At 48.2% G+C, this 25372-nt stretch overlaps 1 protein-coding gene across 2 annotated transcripts in view; it reads right to left on the reverse strand.

Annotated features, from left to right (window-relative positions):
- The window catches only part of Frl (formin-like protein), a 273897-nt gene that overhangs the window by 40734 nt on the left and 207791 nt on the right, over nt 1-25372 (reverse strand). The window contains exons 2-13 of one of the 2 annotated variants that reach the window (XM_050188371.2): nt 13932-14015; nt 12386-12472; nt 9051-9130; nt 7665-7748; nt 7036-7240; nt 6021-6097; nt 4342-4513; nt 3613-3873; nt 2837-2873; nt 2678-2730; nt 1461-1602; nt 822-1052 (exon numbers count right to left, since the gene is read on the reverse strand). In XM_050188371.2, the coding sequence (XP_050044328.1) occupies nt 822-1052; nt 1461-1602; nt 2678-2730; nt 2837-2873; nt 3613-3873; nt 4342-4513; nt 6021-6097; nt 7036-7240; nt 7665-7748; nt 9051-9130; nt 12386-12472; nt 13932-14015 (1513 nt within the window). Of the gene's footprint in view, nt 1-821; nt 1053-1460; nt 1603-2677; nt 2731-2836; nt 2874-3612; nt 3874-4341; nt 4514-6020; nt 6098-7035; nt 7241-7664; nt 7749-9050; nt 9131-12331; nt 12473-13931; nt 14016-25372 lie in introns of both variants that reach the window. The other variant, XM_050188370.2, reaches the window with a different exon arrangement.

Genomic DNA, 25372 nt, shown 5'->3' on the forward strand with positions numbered 1-25372 from the left:
GATCCCACTCGGGAATTGATTAGGCAGACAGTTCGAAGAGGGCTGCTTCCTGTTTAGAAGCCCTTGTGAAAATTAGGGCATCAGTAGTTCGCAGTAAAATAAGAGCCAGTAGCTCCGAGAGATCTGAAAGTGTCATGTCTCCCGACACCCAGCTGTTCTGAAAACTGCCAAGACGTTTAGTTAGGGTGGGCTCTATGCAGCAAGCAGCATGTGTTACAACAGGGCAGGTGGACAAGCACCTGTTACCCGTCGTAACAAGTGCTGGTAGATAGTTGTAGGTGGGACAAGCAAGTCGCAATATTTTTTAAATGTCTTTTTTCCCTGCAGTGTGGCTGACGATTTGGTAAAGTACCAGAAATAAGAAGCTCTTCGGTGACACTAAGGCCTGGTGGGGAGCAACAATGCCCCTAAGTTTTATGCACACGCTCATCCGATCTTTATCTATATGTGGAATTTTTAGTGCTGATCCCCCCTTGGCAGGATTGTGTTAATCATCACGATCTGCAATGAGGCAGAGGCGTGCCAAGAATAGGGCTGCATGTTCTGTACATGGGGAGAGGAAATCGCCACCATGACAAAGGCCACCCAACCCCTTCAGACCGCTACTAGCCCTTGCCTTGTTTTCACATTCAAGCTATCCCTTCCATCCATGCTGCTCTTTTCGAGCCCACCTCCTGAAACTTTCTGTTCCGTGGGAAAGGGGGGGAGGGGGGTTGTCAGAAAATTTCGAAGGGAGGGGTTCGACCTTCTCCCCTGGCTACGCCAATGCTAGTCAGTATCAACCAAGGTCCCTGCTACGAGTCCGCTGAAATAACACTTACCATCAGGTGGCGCCTGCATACTGCCGGGAGGTGGTGGAGGTGCAAGAATGCCTCCTTTGAGGGGAGGCACCATGGGAGGTGGCACAGGGATGGCATTGCTTCCTGGTGGGGGTGGCGGTGGCGGTGGTGGTGGAGGTGGCGGCAAACCAGACATGGGTGGCGGCGGAGGTGGGGGTGGAGGAGGCACTCCGGACAAACCGGTGCCACTGTGGAGCGAGCTGGCTGAGGAACCTGCACCACAGGAAAACAGGAGCGGGAAGCAAAGGAATGATACCAGAAACGATAACACTGACATAAACGACATCATAAAGAACTACACCACAATGACGGCAATGATACTAACAGTGATGGTAATAGTAAAGGTGTGGCAATGCTAACTGTAATGCTAATATTAGGAGGGCCTTGAGTGCAGATGCAATTTTTTTTTGCCACAAGGAAATTCCTAGTCACAAGGTTTCATTGAACTGTGTTTCAACTACCAAGTTTCTAATGCAATTTGTGCAAGCCCTCCTTTACTGCACAACACCTAGGTCTTGTATTGTGAGGTTGTTTGCCTGCTGCAGTGCAGTGCATTAAAACCATGATGCAAACAAATAACAAACAACCATAAAATAAGTGCTTATTTGAAGTGGCTCTTGCCTCTGGGTAACGTTCCAGTGAGACTCTCGAGCTCCTGGATCTTGCCTTCAAGAAAACTCTCCCGCTGGCGTTTCTCCTCCTCCTTTTCGGAGACCGCCTTGCGTAACGTATTCAGTTCTTCACTCGTCTGTTTTTGCGATTCCTGCAAAGTATAGCACAGAAAAAAAAAAATACACATCACAGCACTGACTAAATTTTGTTCGGGCTTGAGTGAACAGATGATATGAGCCACAAGGATGTATGAAAATTATCAGATTCCACCAAGTACAGAAGACAGAAAGAAGCTTGAAATGTCTTGGGTTGCTATGCTGCATCTTAGCTGATTATGCGAGGTGAAACAATGCTCAGTCCTTAGTAAAAGGTTTCAGGGCAGTGTGAATGTGACACAAGTTGCATCTGGATTAAGGGGCAGTGTTCCTTTGGTACTACTCTCATTACAAAGTGTGAATTGTAAGGCCAAGATCTCTCCTCTCTGCACAATACTTTGGAGCATTGGAAACACATGATAGGCCTCATTGCACATGCCCCAGTCAGCTCTGCAGTGTCATATGCATGATAGCCTGACAACAAAAAAGATGTGTGCATAAACACTAAAAGAAGTACAAAGCACACTGCACTATAAAAACATATAACGATGCCTTTCAGCCTATAATATAAACAACATTTAGTAGCATAGACAGAACTTTACTTCAGAGACACATTTTCAACTCATATTTAGTTTCCTGTTTCCAGCCTGATGTGTAATTTTCTTTAGAGAATGCTCTCATAGGACAAACAAGGTATCGGGGGCCATTCTGTAATTGAGGCACACGACCCTTGGCAATGCCGTGGTCTTGGTGATGTGGGTGTTGGCAATACTTGAAAACAGTACATTGGGGAGATTTCAATCTGTTGCTTACAAGAGGCACCTACGACCAGCAGTTATGGTGCAGCGGTGGAGTGTGAAAACAATGCCTTTGCCCACTAGGCACGGCCTAGTCAGGCAAATGTTTGCCTTTAGCCGTGTCCCCTAAGACAATCTGTTCATTGTCTTAAATAAATCAATAAAGAAAGAAAGAAAGAACTTATGAAGTGTTCATATTCAATGCTAATAGGCAATGCCCTATACTGCAGCACAGAATACCTTGCTTTCCTGTAGAAACCAATTTAGTACATGCATAAACCACGGGAAAAGTTTGACCAAGCACTGCTACAGGAATGGGATGGTAGACACTTACTATTAACTCACGATTTTCTTTGTCAAGAATTTGTAGTTGTGTTTCAAGCTCCACTGTAGGGGGAAAAATTGGCAGGCATGTAATAATGCAAGCTGTTTAAAAGACACCTTTACTTTGAAAAGGTAAGCTAATCAAAAAGAGAGACAAAAACACACTCACCTAGCTTTGCCATCATCTCATTTTCAAGCTCATGTGCCTGAAATAAACAAATAAGAATTTGAACTACACTTTCCAACACTGACTCCATGTGAAATTCCACAGTCCATTCAGTTTGTTTCTGTAACTTACGATCGCTTTTCATAAACATTGCAGTACCTAACAGCCAAGCATGGCGTATGGGCCACCATGCACTGTTCCCTATAGAGCTTTGAAAGTTCTCTAGTGTGGCTTATAACTTTTAGGCATGCCATTAACTCTTTTTCATGACTGATTCAATTCAGTTATGTGCGCTGCTGCATTTTGCTTGATATATGAGGCACATGTTTGCCAACTCAGAAATAATGAGAGAAACGCCAAAAGAAAACTTGGGAAGCTAAATGAACAGGCATCCTACTGTGCCGTCTTCCACAACAGCAAAAAGCCAGGAGGAGTTGGTAATTAACCAAAGTACTTATTAACAATGTTTTTATTACATAAGTGCTATCAGAGTTCTGTCATGGCTGTGGTCATCTTGTTATCATGCCAATCATAGTTACTTTGTCCTGAGGACACTGTTGCGTGACTTAATAGAAGTTAGGCGCTGAAGTGCACTCCTGTGCATCCAATCACTAAACCTTCTTTCTAAGCAGTGCTAAACTTGCCCCTGAACTTGCACATTATATAGCAAAAACATACAATTGTCTTCACCCTACTTTTTGTACTGCCTGTACTACCTTGATTGCATTCTGATTGCGGCAGAGTAAACAAAAAAGTGGAGGCAAGAGAACAGTGCTTACCCGTGAAATCTGGGCTTCTAACTCGGCGACCCGGTCTATGGCAGCACTCTTGGTCTCAGAGTCCTCCATGAGGGCATGCACGTCAAAGACATTGTCAAGATATGCTGAGATCTGCACTTTAAGCTCCTCACTCTCAGTTGAGCGTAATCTTTCTAGGTACTCGTCTAAACCCAAGAAGGTGAATTCATACTGCAGGTGCACCCGAAAGTTCATGTCATCAACTGAGTGAACAACAATGTTGATGAACTGCATACAGGCAACCTGTAAAAAAGATTGAAAAACAAAAGTGCACAGTCACGCTATTGCTACACTATTAATGAAATTCATCTTCAAGATGATTGATGAGGCTTTGATTTGATTTCACTTTTTGTTCTCATTGGACAGTAATACGCTACCCACGAATGAATGGCACAAAACAAGCAGCAGTTGAAGAAATCCTTAGCACAACGCAAACACACAATGGATAAGGAAAGGCATCAACCGCTGCTTTCTCCAATGCATTCTTTTTTTTTTGTGCCCCTTGAAAACAGTCTCTGCTAGCAGTTTTCATTGAACATGAAACAGCTCTTGCTAGAAGAGTTTCCATATCACGAATACAAACAACGTAACAGTTAATCATCACACTCAAGGACACTGTGTTTCTCTTGTGCTTTCTTTAACTTAAGTGACTATTCGCATTTTGGCAGTTACTTCTGACATTGCTATTAAGATAAGAAATTATGCACATACCATGAAGTCAATATTAAACGTCTCGTAGTCCCGGAAATCATCCATGAGTGTCTTGAACCTCCGTGGTTCACAGCATACAGTCTTGAAGTTGTCAAAAGCATTAAGGATGATCTGGTGTCCACCTTTCACGAGGCAGATGGCAGCCAGCAGTTCCAGCACCAGGGCTTTTGTTCTGAGCATACGCAGGGAGGACAAGGATATGAGACATTTGTCAGTGCATATTGATAGTTAAAACTGTGGTTGCATGCACTCCATAAAAAGAAACATCCAATGGATACCGCACATGCAGCAAAATTGGGTTTCTCAATCAGTGCTACATTCTAAGCAGTAGTCTACAGCCAACTATAGATTCACAAGTTTAAATCTTGCCCAAGGCAGTGCATGAGGACTGAGAAGCTGCAGTTTTAGTTGAGCTCTGGTTTAAGTACTGTTAACTGTACCTATAAAAAAGGAAAAGTGAGAAAATGTTGCAGGTGTCAGCCTGTTAATATATTGTATTCCTTCGCTCCTGAATTAACTCATTGCCTTTTCCTGTCTGGTTGCATGTTTAGCTACTGGATAAGAACCTGCACTGCCTTGTCTATATGATGACACTGCAGCCACATGACACCAGCCAGTGCATGCATGTCCGGGAAGCATGGCGGATGCTAAGCATCATTCACTTAAGACTCACATGTGTTACAATGCTAATATTAGTGCACACTTGTGTCTGTCTGCTTCACTGCTTGCAGCTACCTGCAACAACTGCTCTCAACAAAGTGGAGGATTGTTTTAGCCACAGTCAGATCTAGCTTTGCAAAGACATACTGACAACTGCTTATATGTGGTGAGGGTAGGTTGTATGCTCTATGCATGCATGTTGCTTAGATGCTGTTTCACATTCTCCTCTGGTGAAATTCATGGTAACATCGCACCATCTCTGAAGGTGAGGCTATACTAGTCAATTCTTGTTCATGCTATGTCCAATGCTGCAATTGGCTGGAACTGAACTTGCAAAGTACTGGCTATCATCAGCAGAAGATGCTTATTCATTTATATACATTCATTTTAAACAACTGCAATCCTTCGTTTCTCTGAAGAACACCTCAATAAAGCAGCCACGGTTAGGCAATCCAGAAGCTGAAAGTAGGAAAGCCCAAAAATATGGCTTTATATACAACTATTCATTCAAGAGCCTTAACCATACGCTCTTTTTCTGAAATGTTAACATCAACGTGTAAAGATGTGTCAAGTGGCAACTTTTTTAAAGGTAAGTTATGAGCAGCAATGACAGAAACAAAATGTGACTTTTTCAACTAGTTACACAAAAGTGTTAACACATCAAGCAGCAAACTATTTCTCTCAGAACACATAACCAATGACAGGTATGCATTAAGCCTCAGAATGATAATCAGTCTAATGTCATTCGAATCTACCGAAGAAGAGACTACCAATTGTGTAAACAAAAAATTGCATCATGATTGTTCAATAAGAAAATCATATATAACATAGGGAACAGACTAAGCATATGCTCTGAGAATTACATATAAAACATACAGATTAAAAATCAGAGCGGACTGCTTCATGACGACAGGAGAAAATGATCAGGCAGAGGATCGAAAAAAAATATGAAAAAGCAGGGTTATTTAATATGTGAAGCTAACAAGTCAAAACAGGTAAAATCCGACGTGCATACTTACCGTAAGCTCTTGTGGTTTAAACTCAGGGCTATAGAGTTTATTGCTTGAGTGTGTTCAATCACCATGTTGAAGCCAAACTGCAACAGGGGAGATAAGAAGTGCAGATGAACTCGGTGAAGAAAAATTGCAAGAAATACTCTTTCAGTAGCTTAGCTGGATGTGGAGTGAGACCTTACAGTGTAACTGTCACAATACTGGTGAAGGATACCAGCTTCGCTCCTACTTTTCGAGTTTCATTTCCTACTGCATTCTGACAAAGTAGAACCGACTTGATTCACCCAACATCATCTACGAAAGCCACTTAATTGCAAACGCACCGAAGTGTGTATCTGCCACAGGGACGTGACAGAGACCTAAGACAGTGCTAACTTTCAATTGACATTTATAAAATAAACATCAGCTGAAAGTTAGCGCTGTCCTGTGTCTCTGTCACGTCTCTGCCTTTTTTAATTGCGCTAAAGGCTTTGCCATTATGAGTAAACTATTTAACCAGTTCCCCATTTATTGCGATACCTGAGTTGCCTTCACGATATCACTTTCTTTGCTTTAAGAGCAGCACACAAATATCACTTTCTTTAAACACACACGGCTAGATATGTAAAAAAAAATATAAACGATGAACCCGTGGCCTGCTAAAGTGAAGAGAAGTGGAGGGAGGGAAAAGTGAAGAAGACCGCCCTGGAGAAGCAACGCTGCATCAGCAGACATCAGAAACACGGCCAAGACGACGAAGCAATCTTCGCCAAAGCGGGCTTCGCCGCAACAAGAGTGAGCACGCGGGAAAGCCCACCGCCACGAGCGGGCACAGTGGGCGCCGCTACAGAACAGACGCACGTCAACATTCCTGTGTCACATGCGAGCGGCTGGTTGGATGGGTGGGTGAGCACGTGAAAGAGTGAGAGAATGGTAAGATGAATTAGAAATGACGCCATTTTGCTCGTGACGGGACTGGTTTAGCGCCAGGTTAGATGAAAATCGGACAGCAAAAGGAAGGAATAGAGGAGTAAGCGCCTACCTTGTTGTTCATGATGGCCCGCAAGCACATGATGCAGACATGAATGTCGTCCTCCGCCTCGCCCATGTGCAGCTTGGCCGCATGGCGCGAAGCACGCTTCAGACGCGGCGTGTCAACCTCCAGAATAGACTTGCGGCAGTTGACTGGACTCGCCGGGTACCCGTTCTCGGAGGCCGTGGCAGACATCGCGGCCTCACGGTCGTACCTGCGTCACGCGCATGCACACGTGATGCAGCTGTCTCTGTGCAACGCAATGCTCAAGGCCAGTTGTTCGACCCGTTCCCTCTAGAACGAAACAATAACGAAAGAACAAACGAAGAGACCACTACAAAAGGAGAGAACGGGAAGGGCGCTGCTCTCACTGAGCAGAGCGGCACCAATTATGCCATTTTCTTCGCGATCAAGGCAGAGAAAGAGAGAGCATCCCGTCTACGAGCTCCTCTTTTTTTTTTTTTTTTTTGCAGTCCTGTCACTCGCACTTTCTAATTGCATTGTGCTTTACAACCATCCCACGAGAATAGCCTGCTAAAAGTCATCGACACGAAATATAGACACGTGCCGTCGTAGTACAAGTTGAGCTCACGAGAAGCCCGTAATTTGCGCCCAACATACAATAACATGAGACTCACCTCAGAAATCCAAGCTGGAACGTCAGGTAGTCAATGAGCACTTCGAGCCCTTTGTTCTGTTCGTCAAGAAATTCTCTCACCCACCTAAAGAAAGTCGGAAGAACGAAACGAAAATTGACGCAGTGCATACAAACGCCACGCTATACATCCGCATCAATGCACGGGCCCTATAGCTGTCGTATAAGACCCCATGTTATCAAATCACTGCCTCGTGGAAGTTCAAACTTTACATGTGGCGCCACGTGACTTCAAAGTCATCTTGAAGTTGTCGCGGTTTCGACACATTGAACGCTGCCGCAATACAACACGACTTCTTTCATCGCACTGAATTTGTCCAACGAGCCTCAAGATGTGTTGCGTTCGGTCAGGACCGCATAACTTCAACCAATACCGTACTTCGTCTGATATAGTCCCTGGGTTGAAATAACACACGCCCTCGGAACATCTGCCGCGCAGCGTGATTACACGAACCACAACAAAGCCCAAGGCACGCATTCGCGATTTTGTGTTTCCCTGGCAGCGCAGAGTTTATAGGCAGTACATACTTTTTTTACTATCGAACTGGGTAGCTCTTCGATGCTTAACTCGCGAACAGCGTCCGTAGGAAAAGTAATTTTGTGCTTTATTGTCGCCCGAGGCCGTTAGCACCAATGTACGTTCGTGCGTCGTTTAGCACGCGTGGTACTCGTTAAAGGGACATTACACACGCAATTTAGACAGGCGAATAATTCTTTAAAAACTACATATTTTCCTACAATCTACGGGAGCATGCCGATGCTTACTGGACGAAATAAGACGGCAAAAACTTCGTCAATCTCGAATTTCGCTCCGAAACGCCAGCGCTGGTATATGTCAATGCGACGTCACTGATTTCAATATACTTTGTAAATTTTTTTTTTTTTCGTACCAGAGCCACTTGCTAAGTCCATTCATTGGCTGTATTGGGATTTAGCGTATTCCTTCTTTAGCGATAAAGAATTACCTGACTAGGCCCGAGCAGACATCAAAATCCGTGACGTCACGGTGAATTAGTGCGCTAACTTCAATGCGGCGTCGCCACAAGTCTTTCGGGTTTTTTTTTTTTTTTTTTGCGCCTTTTCTGGCTTACAAAGCCTCTTTTCCGCAGTCACGTGCTCGGTGTACCGTCCCCTGGCTACGCCACTGCAGGGAAGTACGACTGGCACTAAACGCGCGTTCCAAATCGAAGGGCATCTTCGACTACGTCGCCTTCACAATCTCATATGCTCCCTTCACCAGTGGTCGAAGGATACTTGAGGACAACAGAATTTAACTGACTGTACCACACAAGCTGGTTTAGATAACGAGTTTCTAGCAAGACGGTCGGGTAGAGGGGGAGGTAGAGAATATTCAGTGTCAAACACTTACTCAATGTTGTTTGTCCTCAACGAGATCTCTAGGTCCCGTAGGACCTGAGTGGATTTAGAGTCTCCCAACATTCGTCTTCTCTGAAAGGCAACAGGGGGCGGAGCCAGCCGACATCAGCATACACACGGAAAACGCAGGATCACACATATCACGCGCGCACAGCTCTCGTAGCAAGCTTCGCACGCCATTCCAAGTAACACAATATTGGACAGGATTAAATGTTTATTCCGTGGCATCAAATCTTAGGACACTATATGTTAATCTGTCAGTTATACCACCGTATCTCACACGCCTTGTACGACCCGCATGAAACCAACTTTGAGCTGAGGAATCGAAATCTATGAACATGACAAAAAAAGAAAGAAAATGAAACGCATTTTTTCCCCTTCTTTTGACAGTAAGCACTTTGCTTTGCGTGTTGTAAAAAAAAAAGTAATCCGTCAGGCGTTCTTTTCTTCGTTTGTGCTCTATCTAAACACATTTAAGCGCTCGCGAGCAATTACGTTGCACGTCAATGATCTCAGGTGGGCAACAATTGGCCCAAGCCAGCCATAAAATTGCGACGAGAAGTATTTGCTCTCATCAGGTGCAAAAATTAAGCCACGAAAACAACAAACTGAAAAACTACACAGCAATGCTATAATCATATCAACTATGCAATATGTTTCCTGTAACTTTGCAACAGGATAATGAGTACCAGACAAACTGCACTCAAGAACGCCTTCCGCAGAACCGGTCTTCGCGTTGACTACTTCTTAAAAGATTAAACTGTCTCACATGGCGAGCCTGTTGCATTGGTACGTGTAATTGATCACGTGAGCACAACGTGACGCGGCGTCGCGTGTTCGCCTCTCCGAGAAGCGACATGCGGGAACGATCATTACTACGGAGCTTGCACCAATCACACTCGCGCTAGAAATATGCAACGGGTAAATGCAAATTCAAAAGACACAGTGCTCACAAAGTGTGTGTATGCATGTGTGACATTATACACAAGCACATGCACAGTGCTCACATGCATATACAACACTACACGTGGATCGTGCAGCCTATCCGAAACAAATACGAAATAATTATTTAGAGAGGTGCCATGCGCGCGTGAAGGAATATTACACATTTTGTTACTATGTTAAACCAAACCAGAGACGAAGGAGGAAAGAACAGGTCGCAGGCATCGGCAACAGGCGATGTCTAAACAATGCATCCTGAGAAGAATTAAGTAACAGCGCGAAAAAAAAATCGCTACGCGCTGGAAATCCCCTACGTGCTGAATCAGCTCGCGAACAACTCCTGACACGGTTGTTGCCTTCTCCTCGCATTTAGTGAACGCTCTGTTAACGCGAGAGCGATTCCTAATTATGCATTTCTAGAGGCACGCATTTTAACATCATCTGTTCGTGACGGAATTACATACCGGGTGATTTCCACCGGAAGCAGGCTTGTAAAACGTCTCTAACGGCCAGATTGCGTCAAATCGGCTGGGTTACTTGAGGAGGTGAGGACACTTGCGCCACAAATCGAAGTACGATGTTAGCTAATCCCAAAGTGTTCCCTAATTAACTACGTAGTTATTCGATTTGGGCCACGTGTCCGAGCTGCGCAGAGTCGAAGCCGTGGAGTATGCCTATATCCCTTTAGCAAACCTAAATCCCGCGCCCAGCGTAAGTTTCGAGAAATACGTCCCTAAAGTTCTGCGGTGAACTGCATCGAAGTTAAACGTTTACCGGTGCTACCGAGTTCACGAAGCAACCGTGAGGAGCATCCGTTAGCGATTATTATTGGCGTGCAGTAGAATGAAGTTGTTATGCGCGAAAATATACGGCTCACTGCGTGAGTTTAACGCGAAACGGGCGGCCTTGTGATGGCGACCCTGACACCTGTTCCTTCGCTCCTTTTTTTAGTCAGTCAACGCTCTCTTACTGGGGAAGCGCTCGTCGCAAGGGAAGGAGAAACTGACAATCCAAGCCACGGGCGGTGGCTCGGTGCTTCAACCCAGTTTCTCTTCGCTTTGTTTTCTTTTTGTGCCTTTTCCTGAAGAGCAGTCTAAAGGTATACTTATTTCGAGCAAGTTACTCTAACAAAATCGCATACTATACAATTGAAAATTATTCCATATACATATTATGCCTATTAATGCCGTCTGCAACAGAGATTGACCATTCCAGCGATTTCTCCTAACTTCGTCAATCTACAAGTATCTCTGGTTCTCGTTTGCTTTAATTAGATAGTACGAGCGCAAATTCGCGTTGGCCTATAACTCCTTAGCTGCACTATGTGCGTGAAAAGGTGTACACCCGATATACACCACTTGCGTCGAGCGCTCGAGTACGTCCCCACTAGCACGCACAAAAACGTTATATAATCATTTCCACGAGAAAAAAAAAACAAGAAAAATAAAAGTCATGCACGCATTATGCAACGTCATCTGACGTTTTGGAAAGCAAAGGCACAGGTCCACCTCTGCATTCCCCTTATTCGACGAAGAAATAGACACTACCTTCTTAAATTTTGTTGTTATGGCTGACCTAGTATGTAAAACGGTTTAACAGATATCTCTCCGCTAATAATTCCTCCGCCCTTTTTTCCTGTGCAGGTACCGGAGGTTGGGGGGCGATTATTAGGTAGGTCTCGGAAATAAATTTTCGTCTCACACCAGCAGTGCGTCAGATCTTCTCGTTTCCTTTAGCATTTTCTTGTCTTTTTTTTCGTTATGCGAGCACTTCATCGTCAATAACGGGAGTACGAGTGTCCGGTGCCTTTGCGATCGCGAGTGAAACCGCATGCCCCCGTGGCTCACCAAAAGGCTCCCGAAACGGGCTTCGAGAACCGAATGCACGCACACACATAAAAAAAAAGATAAAAGGCAGTTCAAGTCAGATGCATAATGGCCCCTAAAACGAGCCGCATTCACAGAAAGTGACAACGCCATTCGCATCACACGCTTAAATATTTACCCTCCACCGCTGGCAGTCCAAGAAGAAGAGCATTCGCGTGGAATGCAGATATGCACAGATGTAGAGAGAGAGAAAGAAAGAAGCGAGAAAAGAGGTGCGTTGCATTACACAGTGCGGGCTGTTAGTTACGGCGTTCCGCTAGAACCGCACGCACAAAAAAAGAATACGCGTCACATTCCGTGAGGCGTACGTACTCCAAGAAGACCCCCTCTGTTAGTCAGTGTCCTTTACCACCACCGCACACACGCACGCAAAAAAACACCCCGCACAGTTAGTGAGGTCGATGCATGGAGGCAGAAAAACGCAGGCAGAAGAAGAAATGTATACCTGTATGGGTAACAATAATGTCGAAACGGCATCGTACACCATTTGATTATTTACCTTGGCGCTCCTGGAAGCTCGGGGATCAAGGTAGGTCTTTAATTTACGTAAGTAAAAGGAGGGGGGTTCTTTTGCGATCACTTTTTCCTACGCAGGGTGAAAGCGGGGACAGGAAAATGGCGAAGGCGGGGGCGTGGTCGACAGAGACGCCAATGCACATAGAGGGGGGAGGGCAGATTGGAAACGGGGTGGCAGGGAAGAATGGGAACAGGGAAAGAGAGAGAAAAAAAACACATATTAGTACAAAACATGAAACAGTTCGCTTAGTGCGAGATCACTATAAAGCACAGGTCACTATCGTATATGTGGTGCGTAAGAAAAGCTGAAATTATCATTTTTCGACAAGGCTGAGACGTCAACTCACTCTCTATGCCGCAATAGGATGGAAATTTGGGCGAGTTGGTGCGACTGCATTTTGTAACAACAGCGCAAGAAGCCAGAACACAAGGACGATGGAGGCCACGGGACAAGCTCTCACTCGCAACTAGGTTTCATCCATATACAACGATCTATTATACGAGTACAAACAATATCAAATCAAAATCCTTTACATATGCACACACTTGCCCCGTGCCCTCCTGTCGGGCACCACTCCTTTAGCAACGTAACTGCATCCCTCAATGTGGACGGCTTTCAAAAGTATACACAAAACAAAGTGTGTATGTCGCACTGTCGGCCACCAGCTTAAAAAAAAAAAGTGCTTCCGATACGGGAACGCGCAAGCGCCAACACGCGCTCACAAGTGTTTTCGAAACGTGGAAAACTGCGAGAAACTTGCAACACATCGCGCCTCGTGCATGATGCTTGTGGTAAAGAGGGTTAGGAGATGCGGTTCGTAGGTCTTATATACAAGCTAAGATGCAAAATGCAACCGCAACGCGTACGGTCCATTGCGCCAGAAGAGTGCACCCACAGCTTTAGATGAAGGCTGGGCCTTTCTATACCTGGCATAACATCGCACACAATCGTTACTTTATGAGCGCTTTCGCTTTTAACATCGGTGTGCCCGAATGTGGATACAGCGCCTCAATGGCTGAGGCGATTTTTCCCTATGCTAAAGGTGGATTGGCGTTCGAAGTTATCTGTTCTAGAACTAGTATATACACTGTAAGATAATTTGCACACTTTAAAGTGAATGACGGTGCGTATCTGTTTCTAAAGCACACTCTTGCACTAAAAAAAAAAAAAAGTGTAAGAGTGTGAGTTATAGACATATTTACACCCCTTAACACGTTTAAGGGTGTAATTTATTTTACATCGTGTGCCAACAATGACGAAGCTTCCTCCAAAGCAAGATATTCGTTGCAACGGAGCATGAGCTAGGACATCTCAAGGCTGGTTCTTCAGACCAGCGAAAGGTCGAGGCAAACGGAGCAATGCACAGACCGTCAAAACTAACATCGGTGGCACATGCAGGCGCGGTATAGGTGCGTAACAGTATATACAGTCCACCGGGTTCTGCCGGACTCCACAGTCGAGCCGCACCCTGATGTGGGCGTGTCCAGCTGAGCCCACGGCCAAAAAGAGCAGAAGGGAAGTGACTTACTTGATCGCAAATCATGTCCCATTTTTTCTCGTCATCGTACTGCTTGAGCAGTTTAGCTTTGTCTGGTGGCAGATCCATCGAATTCTGCGAGAGACCAAAAAAAAAAAAAAAGAAGAACAAGGGAGGAGAAAACAGAGCGCAGGTTAGTGGTCATATGACGACTTAGTAAACTCGGTGACACACCAAGAGACACACACATCGACAGAAATACGGTAAAACCGAAGGCGAACGGAAACTATAAGATGGAAAAGCACAGGGATGCGAAAAATGCGAGCATGCTACTTCCGCCATCTTTTACTGTCCATGGGGCCTCTTTCAATAGGTATTACCAAATGCTCCGGTATTACATAAAGGGGAATGCATTGAAATCAACAACCGCGATTGTCATTAAGCACGCACGCACGCACGCACGCGCGAATTGTCTGCGCAACCAAATACAAAAGACATCGACAGCGTGGGCGCTCATCCATCCGCGGTGACCCACTTCGAACTTTCATCTTTCCAAGCCGGACGAAGCGCGCGCCAGGCAGCGAGCGAGCTATAGAGCACGCGATTTCGCTGTCCAGCGAGGGGGCGCTCGGGCACGCAACCGTAAAAGCGCTGAGCTATGCAGAAAGTGACGCCGACGGAGAGAGAGAGCGAGCGAATCGTGAAAGATTGGGGCACGCGACGACGAGCATTTTCCCAGGCCGACCAGGAGGGAGTGGACGGGGTCGGAGGCCGCCGGCCGACCGACTTTCGCCTCCCGATCAGTCAACTTTCGTGTCGCCAAACCGAAGCGGGCGGCCGCGACCATGCGCCACAAATCCCCGCGCGAAGTCCGCACGACGAATGGTGTTGGATTACGGGCCGCGGATTGGCGGCGGTCGCCTGTGGCATCGCGCCTGTGCATGCAGGCTTGCAGCGTAAGGGCGAGATTACGAGAAGCCAGACAGGAAAGCAGGCGCGGCCGATTGCCCAGAACAACAGCACCGGCAAGAAGTTAGGAAATAGCGCAGGAGTGACGGGAGCCAAATTAGCCTCGCGACGTGCATTCTGGGAATCCTGCGAAACTTTCCGCCATCTCCAGCTCTGGCGAGTGAACGGGGCGCAGCGTTCTGTTTGACATTCGAAGTGCCGAGAGCGAGGCAGGGCCGAACCACCATGTCTCGACGAGATGCAGAACTCACTGCATGGCGCGGTTACTTCGAAACTCTTAGCGAAGGCTCGCGTATACCATCAGCATATTTTGAAACGAAATCAGAAAATAACTAACTGATCAGGACGCCTATTAAGCGTAATTACATGCAATTGCGACGTTTAATCGCTCTTTATCCAGGTTCTAAGCACGGTGTAGTCCCGAATGTACGTTCCGGAGTTTTAATGAAACCACCGTATACAAATGCAGGTAAATCTGTAAACGCGACGACGCATTGTAGTGGCTTTTTTACTTGTTCGCAGTTGAATTCTGGCTGAGTCTGCATGCGTCTATTCCCACGTCATGGACGGATCACACATCAACAGAGGGCTATTTAAAAAAGCACCATCAGCCATATTCACAGCCCACAGACTTTAACGTCGAAAGGAGACGCATGATTTGCAGCGCGTTACGAGGAGAGCTTGGCCATCTCGATAAGTAAGAACCGTAAGTAAGTTCAAGTAAGAACCCGTGGATGGACTTGCAGGTATTTAGTAGTAGCATATTAAACTACCCAAAGTTGACGATGAAGAAACAAGAGGAAGAAGCGGTTCCAAGAGAAATAACAACACATGTCGAAAAGAGGCAGAGCTGCACATGTAGTTTTCCAAAGAGCTTTCTGTTGACCATACTGACGGCAACCATCACCAGTACGTCACGTGAAGCATATTCGGACGTAAGTGTGACGTCCTCTATGATGAAAGCTAGCTAACGAGGTTGCAACAGCGATGCACAACGCCCCCAGAATAACCGTCGAATCGGAAGTTTCGCTACCCTGATGCAGTGCTCTTCAACTGTGAGCGTCCCCCAAGTCATGCATACCGGCGTTCGCGCTTTCGTGCCTGTATTACACGCGCGAAGCAGCCTTATGCATTGTGTCGTCAGTAAAGCCCGCCACCCATTGCACTGCTTAACGAGTTTCACTCATATTCAAGCAAGGGAAGCTGATTTTGCTGGACCGAGCAGGTCGATAATTTCAAGGTCCGAGGACAAAAGCACACTGTTGCATTTGACACGAGAAAGGCGGCTGGTCAGGTCGACAGGCAACTCCGGGAACAAGAAGCAGCTCCTAATGCGGCACACTCGCCAACTAGATGAGGCAACGAAAAACGAAAAACGCAGGCAGCGACTGCGTCGCTGCTTTTATAGAAAACGGAGCACCAATTAGCAGTTAAGGAGAGAGCGGGCCCAATTTCCTGGTGGTGCGCGCGCACTCTCAGTTCGTAGTGACGTCATGCGCCCGATGACCTGCGGAGAGAAAGAGCAGCGCCCATACTGCAAGCGACTTCGATTCAATTTGAACCGCGAGGGCATTAAACAAACATCCTACGCAGCGTGTCAAAAATGGTGATGTCAGCGCCAGCAGTTACGGTGAAAACTATATCCGAAGCGCTTCCCGCGCTGCGCGGCTCGGAGTGTCCATCTTTGCGCTATTTGTACAAAGGGGGAAAACAAAGAAAACGAGCAAAAAGGAACACCGAAAGAAAAGACTGCGCCGATTCCCCCCGCCCCCTGGCATCGTAAGGAGAAGCCCTTCAATACAAGACTCTATCTGTATCAGTTATGGCACAGGAAGAGAACGACAAACATTTCCGCAATAACGGGAGAGCAGGATAGAGAGAGAGAGAGAAGGAAGCTAAGGGTGTGTCGCGACATGGTTCGCGGTACACGCATACGAAGAAGAAGCCCGACACGCACGCGGGGCGCAATTTCCGGCGGCAGCAGCAGCACCGGAGGAGGAGGAGGCCGCCGCGCCTCTGGCACGCGCGCGCACGTATACGCACGAACGTGCACGCGATGCCCGTTCTACCCCGCACTGTGGCAACGTAAACTACATAGAAGGTAACGGAGGCAGGAGACTCACGTGTGCACTTTAAGTAATAGTATTTGGATCGCTCTAGTACAGCCACATATCGTTTTATCGGAAGGAAGAAGACGACACGAAGTGGGAAATGATTAGGAGGTCGACCCGAACGGCGTATAGATATATACTGACCAGCGAGTCAAGCACTATGACGAGCCGCATTCACTTGCGTGTGAGGCATCTGCAAACACCGGCAATGTGTCCAATTTCAGAGAGACTATTGGAAATATCTGTGTTCCTTTGATAGTTTGTTAAAGTTCTACATAGGCAATAAATGGTGGGCTATCGCTTGCTAGATCGCACAAAGTTCCGCATGCCCCTTCGTTTGTCCCTCCATTTGTCTGTCTTTGTTTACCTATAGACCATAGCAGCTTAGTTCTTGAGAACGTCGTGATAAGCAGCTGTCTTGTGAATATCATACAGAATGTGGACAAACATACGAGGACGATCGACCCGTGTGCGTATGGCATATACAGCGCCTGCAGTCACGAAAAAAAGAAGAAAAAAAAGGTGGAGGACGCTTAACCTTCGCCTTTAAGAGCCGAGCGCGATAGCATTGGGATATCCCCGACTGCTTCTTATACGCTTCCCGGCAACTGCAGCTTGTGTAACCGTAATGTTTACCGGAATACACTGGCGGCGAACGCTATGCACCAAGGCGAGCTTTCTAGGAAGAAAAGCGGCCTCTTGCGTGGGCCGATTTCGGAGGTATAGTGCACAGACGCGCGCTCAAAAAAAAAAAAAAAAAAAAAAAAAAAAAAGATTACATCATTTTCAGGTTTCTGTTGGCATTTCGCACTCTTAATATTCAAGTCTGATAAGATGTAACATAAAAGGCATGCGCTGTCGGTGTTTCGTTTCACGAGATTTGTACGCGGGTTGTCATTATCAAAATTCAGAGGAACAACTTTGCAAGAATGTAAGACAAGGTATGACCAACTTTGGTGACAGAATGGTGTGGCAATATAACCCGCACACACCGCATGTCATATAGTAAGGCGTGGCATATACATGTACCCAAACATATACGGGAATTTCCGCTCACGGGGTCGCCGGCGCCGGACGCCGACACCGGATTTTCTGCGACACGGCCGGGGTCCTTAACGCTATCGGGTTAAATGAACACCGGCGGATTGTTGGTGCTGCTCCGAGAGTGCGGGCCGCGATGCTGCGAGACTTACACGGTGACTACATACGGCATAGCCGCGCACTAAAGCCCGTGCTGAAAAAAAAAAAAAAACTTTACTTTTTGATGCGAAGGCATCAAATGGCCAATTGAGCGAGAAAGCTGGCGTCCGTCGTCTGGACAAACGAAAAACGACGCCTAAATTCCCACTGGCTGCGACACCACGTCACGAGCGCGCCTCGACGGAGCAGAGCGGGGGGAAAGGGAACGTTTGCTGCCGCTACATACAGCGCGCCAGGTGTTGCGTGAGGGCATCGCCGCGACGCCACGTCACCCTCGCTATCACAAGGATGTGTTATCCGCGCGTTCCTTGGCCGCGAAAGCTCTCGCCTGCGTTCTCTAACTGCGCCTCCGTAATCGCTATAAGGAAATTAATGTATAAAAATAGAGTAAATACGAAATGAAAAAGGTTGGCGGTGGTGAGTTCCGAACTATATATATATATATATATATATATATATATATATATATATATATATATATATATATATATATATATATATATACACACACGACTCCGTGCTCAGAAGCCGAGTGTCTTACCCACTGTGCTAAACAAGTGCCTCCTAGATAGCAGGCCTGAGCACTCTTCTTTATGGCGTCATGCTGCTTGGACCGCAATTGTTTTGGACCGCCAAACGACGTTACGGACTGAAGTGCATCGGCCTTGTGCTAGATTATCTAGGATGGCCAAGCGTCTCAACGCGCTCAACTCATAAGCGCTTTTAGGTACGTGCAATCGGATTTTTTTTCTCTCTCCCCAACGAAACATTTAAATGTCCCGTGAAAAGAGCGACTTCTTGTTAAGTGCGAATTTGTTCCAGTTATAGAAAAGGGTTGCACCTGCCCCCACGTCGGCGATGAGTATAGCATGCAGCTCGAACCACGGGAGTGCTGTGCTCGAAAGTGCCAATGGGGCGTGCTGGAAAAGTCAACAAACGAAGCGAAACAAGTCAAGAGGGTTGACACGCACACACGCACGCAAACGCCACTGCCACAACGGGTAACGCGCCAGACACGTCGCCCAAGCACTAGCGCACCCCACCCGGACGTTCATCTTGCGCTATCTTTACGAGCCGCCCGCCGCAGGCGCGACGCACAGACAGACGCGCTTGGCGCCTCCGTGGTGCGCGCCAGAGGCAGGCCAAACAAAACGCACCCAGTCACGGATCCGCAGACGAAGCGCGCTCCCCAGAGCGTTGCTCCCTCCTCTATACACATACACACACGTATACTCGGTCACAAGCACACAAGAGAAAGGAGCGCATTGTTTCCCAGCCATCGAAAGCAGCGGCAGCAGCATCGTAGCTTTCTTTACGACGTCGCAGCCGGAGGCAGCAGCACAATGTCTGCGTGATGATAACAACGTCGGGCGCCCCTTCCTCATCGTGACCCGCGCGACAGCTCTGCAGTGGTGGTGGCACGTCGTGCGGTACACGCACGACACGGAGGAGTCGCGCAAAACAAAAGTGCTGGCGCCCACTCCGAGGCTTGTCATTCGGGCGTCACTCAACGCGCAGAGACGCGCGGCGCCTGACGCTTTTATGCGCGACGCGCTTTGCGTTGCGACGACTGTGCGGAGGAGGAATCGCATGCCAAGGATGCGGGTTCGATTTCTTACGTGCGCGCCTGCACGGTACAAGCGCGCTTGAAAAGCGCCTCGCTCCGCACCACCATCCAAAGCGGCGTGCCAGGTCGACCCAAGGTGTGCGGCGTACCGGCTCGTATATGTGGCCAAGTGCTACGTCACGTATAGGCTGCAGTACTGACGTATATACGGGACGCGTTGTAAACCAGCACACGCAAACAACAGGACATTGGGGACGGCGCTCCTAACATCGAAAGCAAAAACGTATTATCATCTAGTCGCACATTCTGTAGTCGAATGAGTTAAGAAAGGAAGCGAATTTGTTATGTTGCTTTAACGCGGCATTAACGGACATCCAGCACAAGAGTGAATGCTGTCACAGCACCAGAGACAGCCGGCGCTGTTGCGTATTCGTTGACGCGCCGTGGTTTATTGAAATGGATGGCACCTGAACGACGTCTCTACACCATGTACTATCTCAAAAGAGATGGGCGAGATCAGAATCTCCACAAATACAGCGCTACGACCGCGAGATCCAAACCGGGAAGTCCGCGAACTACAAGTTCAGGACGTTCGCCGTGGCGTGCTGCAGAGCTACTACAGACGAGAAAGTAAACGGAACTCAGCGCCGAGATTTATAACGGTGAACATAACGGACGGGCGAGTGGGCAAGTGAAAAAAAGCAGCTATAGCTGTTTTGATCCGCATAGCCCTCGCACTGATTAGTCGTATACGCGTACACGCGTGAGCAATGTCAATGGCTTAGTTCGCTTGACCAATCGGTGCATTCGGATAACACCACCGCGGGTTCATTTTTCCTTCATTCTTTTTACTCCTTTCTTGATAAGCGTCGAGCGGCACTTGTCACGTAGGAAAAGCTCTATTGTCTGGATCGCACGTCTCCATGCCACTGCTCGGAGGCATGTTAGGGCGAAGAACGCTTAAGGTATACCCCTTTTAAACAGCGAATCTACTTAGACCTTGTGCGCGAAAAAAAAAAAAAAGCCGAAAAGATACACGAGGCCGTTCTGTCATTCATGTACGACATCGCTACAGCAAAGGCCTTAAATGCGTTGCATATAGGCGGATGTGCTTAAATATGCTTCACCGCACTACGTCAGTGTACCGGGGAGAAGAATCCTGCTCGAACTGTCTATTGCGTTGAAGCATACTGCTAACAGCACCTAACTACTGAATAATAAGAAAAAGAAAATACACAAATAAAAGTAAAATTAGAAATAAAGAAACTAGTACATTTCTCGGAGAAATAAAAGCCTGTCCGCCCCGAATTCCGATCATCATAAACTGTGTACCTACACGCCGCCCTTCACATCTGCATCAGCAAACATGCACCACGTATACATGGCTACGCCTATACACCGCGCAAAGTAAGCAGAGATGTTCACTACAGACGCATGAGCGCTCTGACGTCACCTCTGTGCAAAAGAACATCGTATGAAGGCACTCTTTATAACAGACTCGAGATGGCGGAGAGTTAAATCGTGCTAGAAGAGTTTCAAGTTAATCGTTTCTTTGTTTCGTTTATTCTGACGCGTGGCCACCCAGACCGAGACGATGTATAATTGAGTTACCACGGGTCTTGACAAGGCGCAGCAGGGAAAAACAACCGGCTCGTGTGCATTGGCACGCATGGTCGACCGCCTGCGGCCCGACACCGCTACCATCAATTACCTTCGCGCTCTGTTGTTATCGACAGCTGGGGGGAGTGGCTGGGAAAACTACATCCCTTCGTTTTCCCGTTCTGTTTTTCTTTCTCACGAGTTTCTTTAGCCGTTTCATTTGAACCTCATCGCAAAATATAAGTTAAACGAGTGTGTTAATCAATGTTCCGCCATTAGTGAAGAGCGGGGTTGCAGAGAATAACGCCGTACTATAGTTGCGCCATTAGTGAAGAGCGGGGTTGCACAGAGTAACGCCGTACTATAGTACGGCGTTAATCTGCAACCCCGCTCTTCGCTAATGGCGGAACTTTGATTAAGAGAGAATAAACTTTATTGTGGGAAGGAACTCCGATTAAGACACTCGTATAGTGGGCTCTGGATAAATTCTGACCACCACGGGGATCGTTAGCTTGCGCCCAATTTCGCACGGTCGACGAGCGTTTTTGAATCGCGTTCTCGTCGGAGTGCAGCCGCCGATGGCAGGAACCGAACCCGCGACCTCGCGCTCGGTAGCACGACGCCCTCCGAGCCACTGCGGCGCGCGCCTATGGACAAATGCGCAGCGCACCCCGCAATGCGGACCCAGATTCTCATTCATACGCAGTCAAACCGTAGGTAAATTTTATAAGCAGCGCGCAATGGTACGGGGACGACTCGGTACGATTTATGGGTCCTTCCCGAGTTGTCCTAATCCATTTTCGAGCTGCTTGTAAGTCATAACCAAGGAGCATATAATACGTGGTCAGAGCGGAACACACCCAATTTGCCCCCGGCTTCACTATTCTGCTATCAAGTTGTGTCAGAACCGTATATTATTAATGGCAAAGGCGCTGCAGTTCACCCTTTTCAGCGCAAGATACTACGCGAAGCCAGACTGAGTGGGCGCATCAGTGATTGATTCATACAGCGTGAGTTACTGAAAGCACGGGTGAGCGCGTTCCGGCGCAATTTTTGATCGAATGCAAGTAAGGTAGGCGCGCCAGGTGAAAGTTCACGGAGAAGAGGGGGGCAGGGGGGTGGGGGAGGGGTACAGAGACGCGCTTGTACGAGCGGCTGCGAGCTCCACTAAGCCCTGACAGCGCACAACACCGAGGAGATGGGGGGGGGGGGGGGGGGGGGGGGGGCGCACCGACGGCACAACTATCTACATGCGCCTGTTCGAAAGCGTTCCTTTGCTCATACGCTTCCTCTTCACGTTCAGACTGGCTAAAAAGGTATGCGCGATAGGTCCGCGACGGGGGCCTCCGGACAGGGAAGGGAGAAGAACCCGGCAGGAACGTGCTACGAGGCCGACTGTCAAGTGGGCAGGGAAGAGCACCATGCAGCGGGGGTACGCGGGGCGGTGCACGTGAAGGCACCCCCCCCCCCCCCCCCCCTTGCCCGCACGCGCGGATTCCACGCTGCACTGGCGGCGGCCACGCCAGTCTGGACGCCGCTGCTCGCCCAGAGACGCGGCGTCGTCAAGAAGATGCGACGGCCCCAAGGGAAAGGGATCGGCGAAGCTCGCGCGATAAACGGAAAAGACACCCGCCACTGCGGCGACCGCGGTGTCGGCGCACTTGATGCGCATACCGCGGCGGCGGGGGGCCGCCGGTGTGCCGCGTTTTCCCGCACATAACGAGGTCCCCGCGGACGGGTGCGCTCGCCGACTTCATCATCCGTAAGTGCATACCTGATCCTACCTTTGAATTTTAACATTCGTAAAAAGTCCCGCAGACCCAACCCGAGCATGGATGAGGAGGCGCATTTCTTCTTCTTCTCCTTTTTTTTTTTTGAAGCCCTGCCCCGAGCCTTTTGTGAGATACATACACATTTTGTTGTCAACGATGACTTACCTATAGACGCAGTACGCATTCAGCAGCAAACTCGGAACAGCACAAATTGGCAAGCAACGCTCTGCCTTCCTTGTTCTTCTTTTTTTTTTTTGGATATCACGCTGACTCTTTCAGGGACTTTGCTGTTGCCGATTTCGCTTGCTTCGGGTCCTTGTCTGAATAAACAAACGATAAGCGGATACCCTCTGGTGTTCTTTCGCAATCAGACTTCTAAAGGGATCGTCGGAGGCCGACGGGCAAAACTTTTTTCGCGAATAGAATCCATAAGACTTGACGATAACATTTGTAAAATCGTAGAACGGGTCGAATTCGGAAACCACGAAAACTACGGGAGAGTTGGCTGGTATGGAACTGTGCGGTTAGAAGAGTCAATCAGCACCACGCAAGCGCTCGTCACTCGAGTGCGCGCATGTACGGACTTAGAACCGTTGAAGCACATGAGTTTCTTTTTTGTTCTTTTTCTCTCCGATTGACAGACCTCCTATTTCCTGTCCCGTTGCACTGAGAACGTCGGTCACTCCGCCGGCCCCAATACGAGCTTCGAAGGCACTAAAACTATATTAGAAATTCAATAGGACGGGGCAAGAGGGGGGCCGGGGGGGGATGCTAATTTTGCCACCAACGAAGTTATGCTGTCCTATTCCACAAGTCAGTAGCCCTGAAATTAAAAAAAATTCGGAACGACTGGTTTGTACCTCGTGCCGTTCCTTGTCGTCGTTCTTCCTGTCTCTCGATACTGTTTTTAGCAAATGTCCGAAGAACAAACAACCGTGTTCAACAGCACGCGCTGGCGTCGACGCGCGCTGCATAACAGAGACGACTCCAGTGACTCGAGAAGACCGACGAAGTACGAACATCCTCCCTGTTGGGCCGAGAGAGACGGGGGGCCTCTTTCCGCGGTCAGATCCGAGCCGGCGCCCCTGGCGTCCTGATAAGGTAGGGGGGGTGAGGGGCAACGAGGGTTCTACTTCCACTCGGAACCCCCCTCGGGCCGCACCGACGGCGAAGGAAGACGAGGGCGCGTGGGCGACTCATCGCCTCTCGCGCGCGGCCCCGCCGGTCGGTCGCCTGGTAGACGGTATGGAGGAGAGAAAGGGGAGGAGGGGGCACGGGGCAAGGAACGCCTTTCCCCGTGGGCACGAGACGCCCCGCCGGTTCCGAATACGACGGACGCGAGGGGTGGAAATAACGCGCGCGAATAAGTAGTGCGAGGAATTCGTAGAGACGCGGAAAAAGCCTCCCCCTCCCACACACCCCAACCGAATGCCCGCTCCGAGGAGGAAGCAAACAAACCAGGATGGTCGAGTGGGCGTGAACATTCGCGTACAAGCATGACCGCCTATCAAGCAGATTGCTCGTGTGCCTGAAGTACGGCACCGGGTCACGACTTGTTCCGAAGGGGCGCCTTTGGGAGCACGACGCGCCAGTCGAAAACGATCGGGAGCGAGTTCGCGCTTTTTATGCTTCACTACAGGTCCCTCGAAAAAAAATCTAGGTATTTAACGCCTCGCGTGAAGTGGCGTGGAATCGCTATGCCCGTTTTATTGCGTTTAGCATACTTCGGAAACTTACCGCGTTTTCTTGTGACTTTATAACCGTTTTCGCGGGCCGGTCTCGATGATAGTGAAGTCTAGCACAGCGGTAAGAACTGCACGGTGGTACCCGGTATACGTAACGGCACCAATTCTTCCCTCGTGACAGCTAGCGCTTCGACACGCTGCCATTGAGCGAAGATGCAGAACACTGTCGTTCGAGACGCTGCGTCTCCGTGATCTCTGAAAATTGTTATGGACGCTTCGCGAGTGACCCTGAAGAAAGAAAGTGTAAGGCGTGCAGACACGGACACAAGAAAAGTGGACAACACGAACGCCTCTTCTCTTGTGTCCGTGTCTGCACGCGTTACCCTTTATTGCATTATGAATCCTTACCAACTAGCTCAGCTTTATGTTGTTCTAAGCTTCAAGACCCTGAAAGCCGCGCGACGACGTTCTGGGTCTGTGATTGCTTGTTCAAGCATAAGAGAGTTTGACTTGGAATGCCACTGTGGATCTCGTTTCTCAAGTTCCTTTTATTTCCTTTAAATATATCTCACCGACTTGTTCGCATTTC

Source organism: Dermacentor andersoni, chromosome 2 (assembly GCF_023375885.2).
Source record: "Dermacentor andersoni chromosome 2, qqDerAnde1_hic_scaffold, whole genome shotgun sequence".
In the NCBI taxonomy this organism is placed as follows: domain Eukaryota; kingdom Metazoa; phylum Arthropoda; class Arachnida; order Ixodida; family Ixodidae; genus Dermacentor; species Dermacentor andersoni.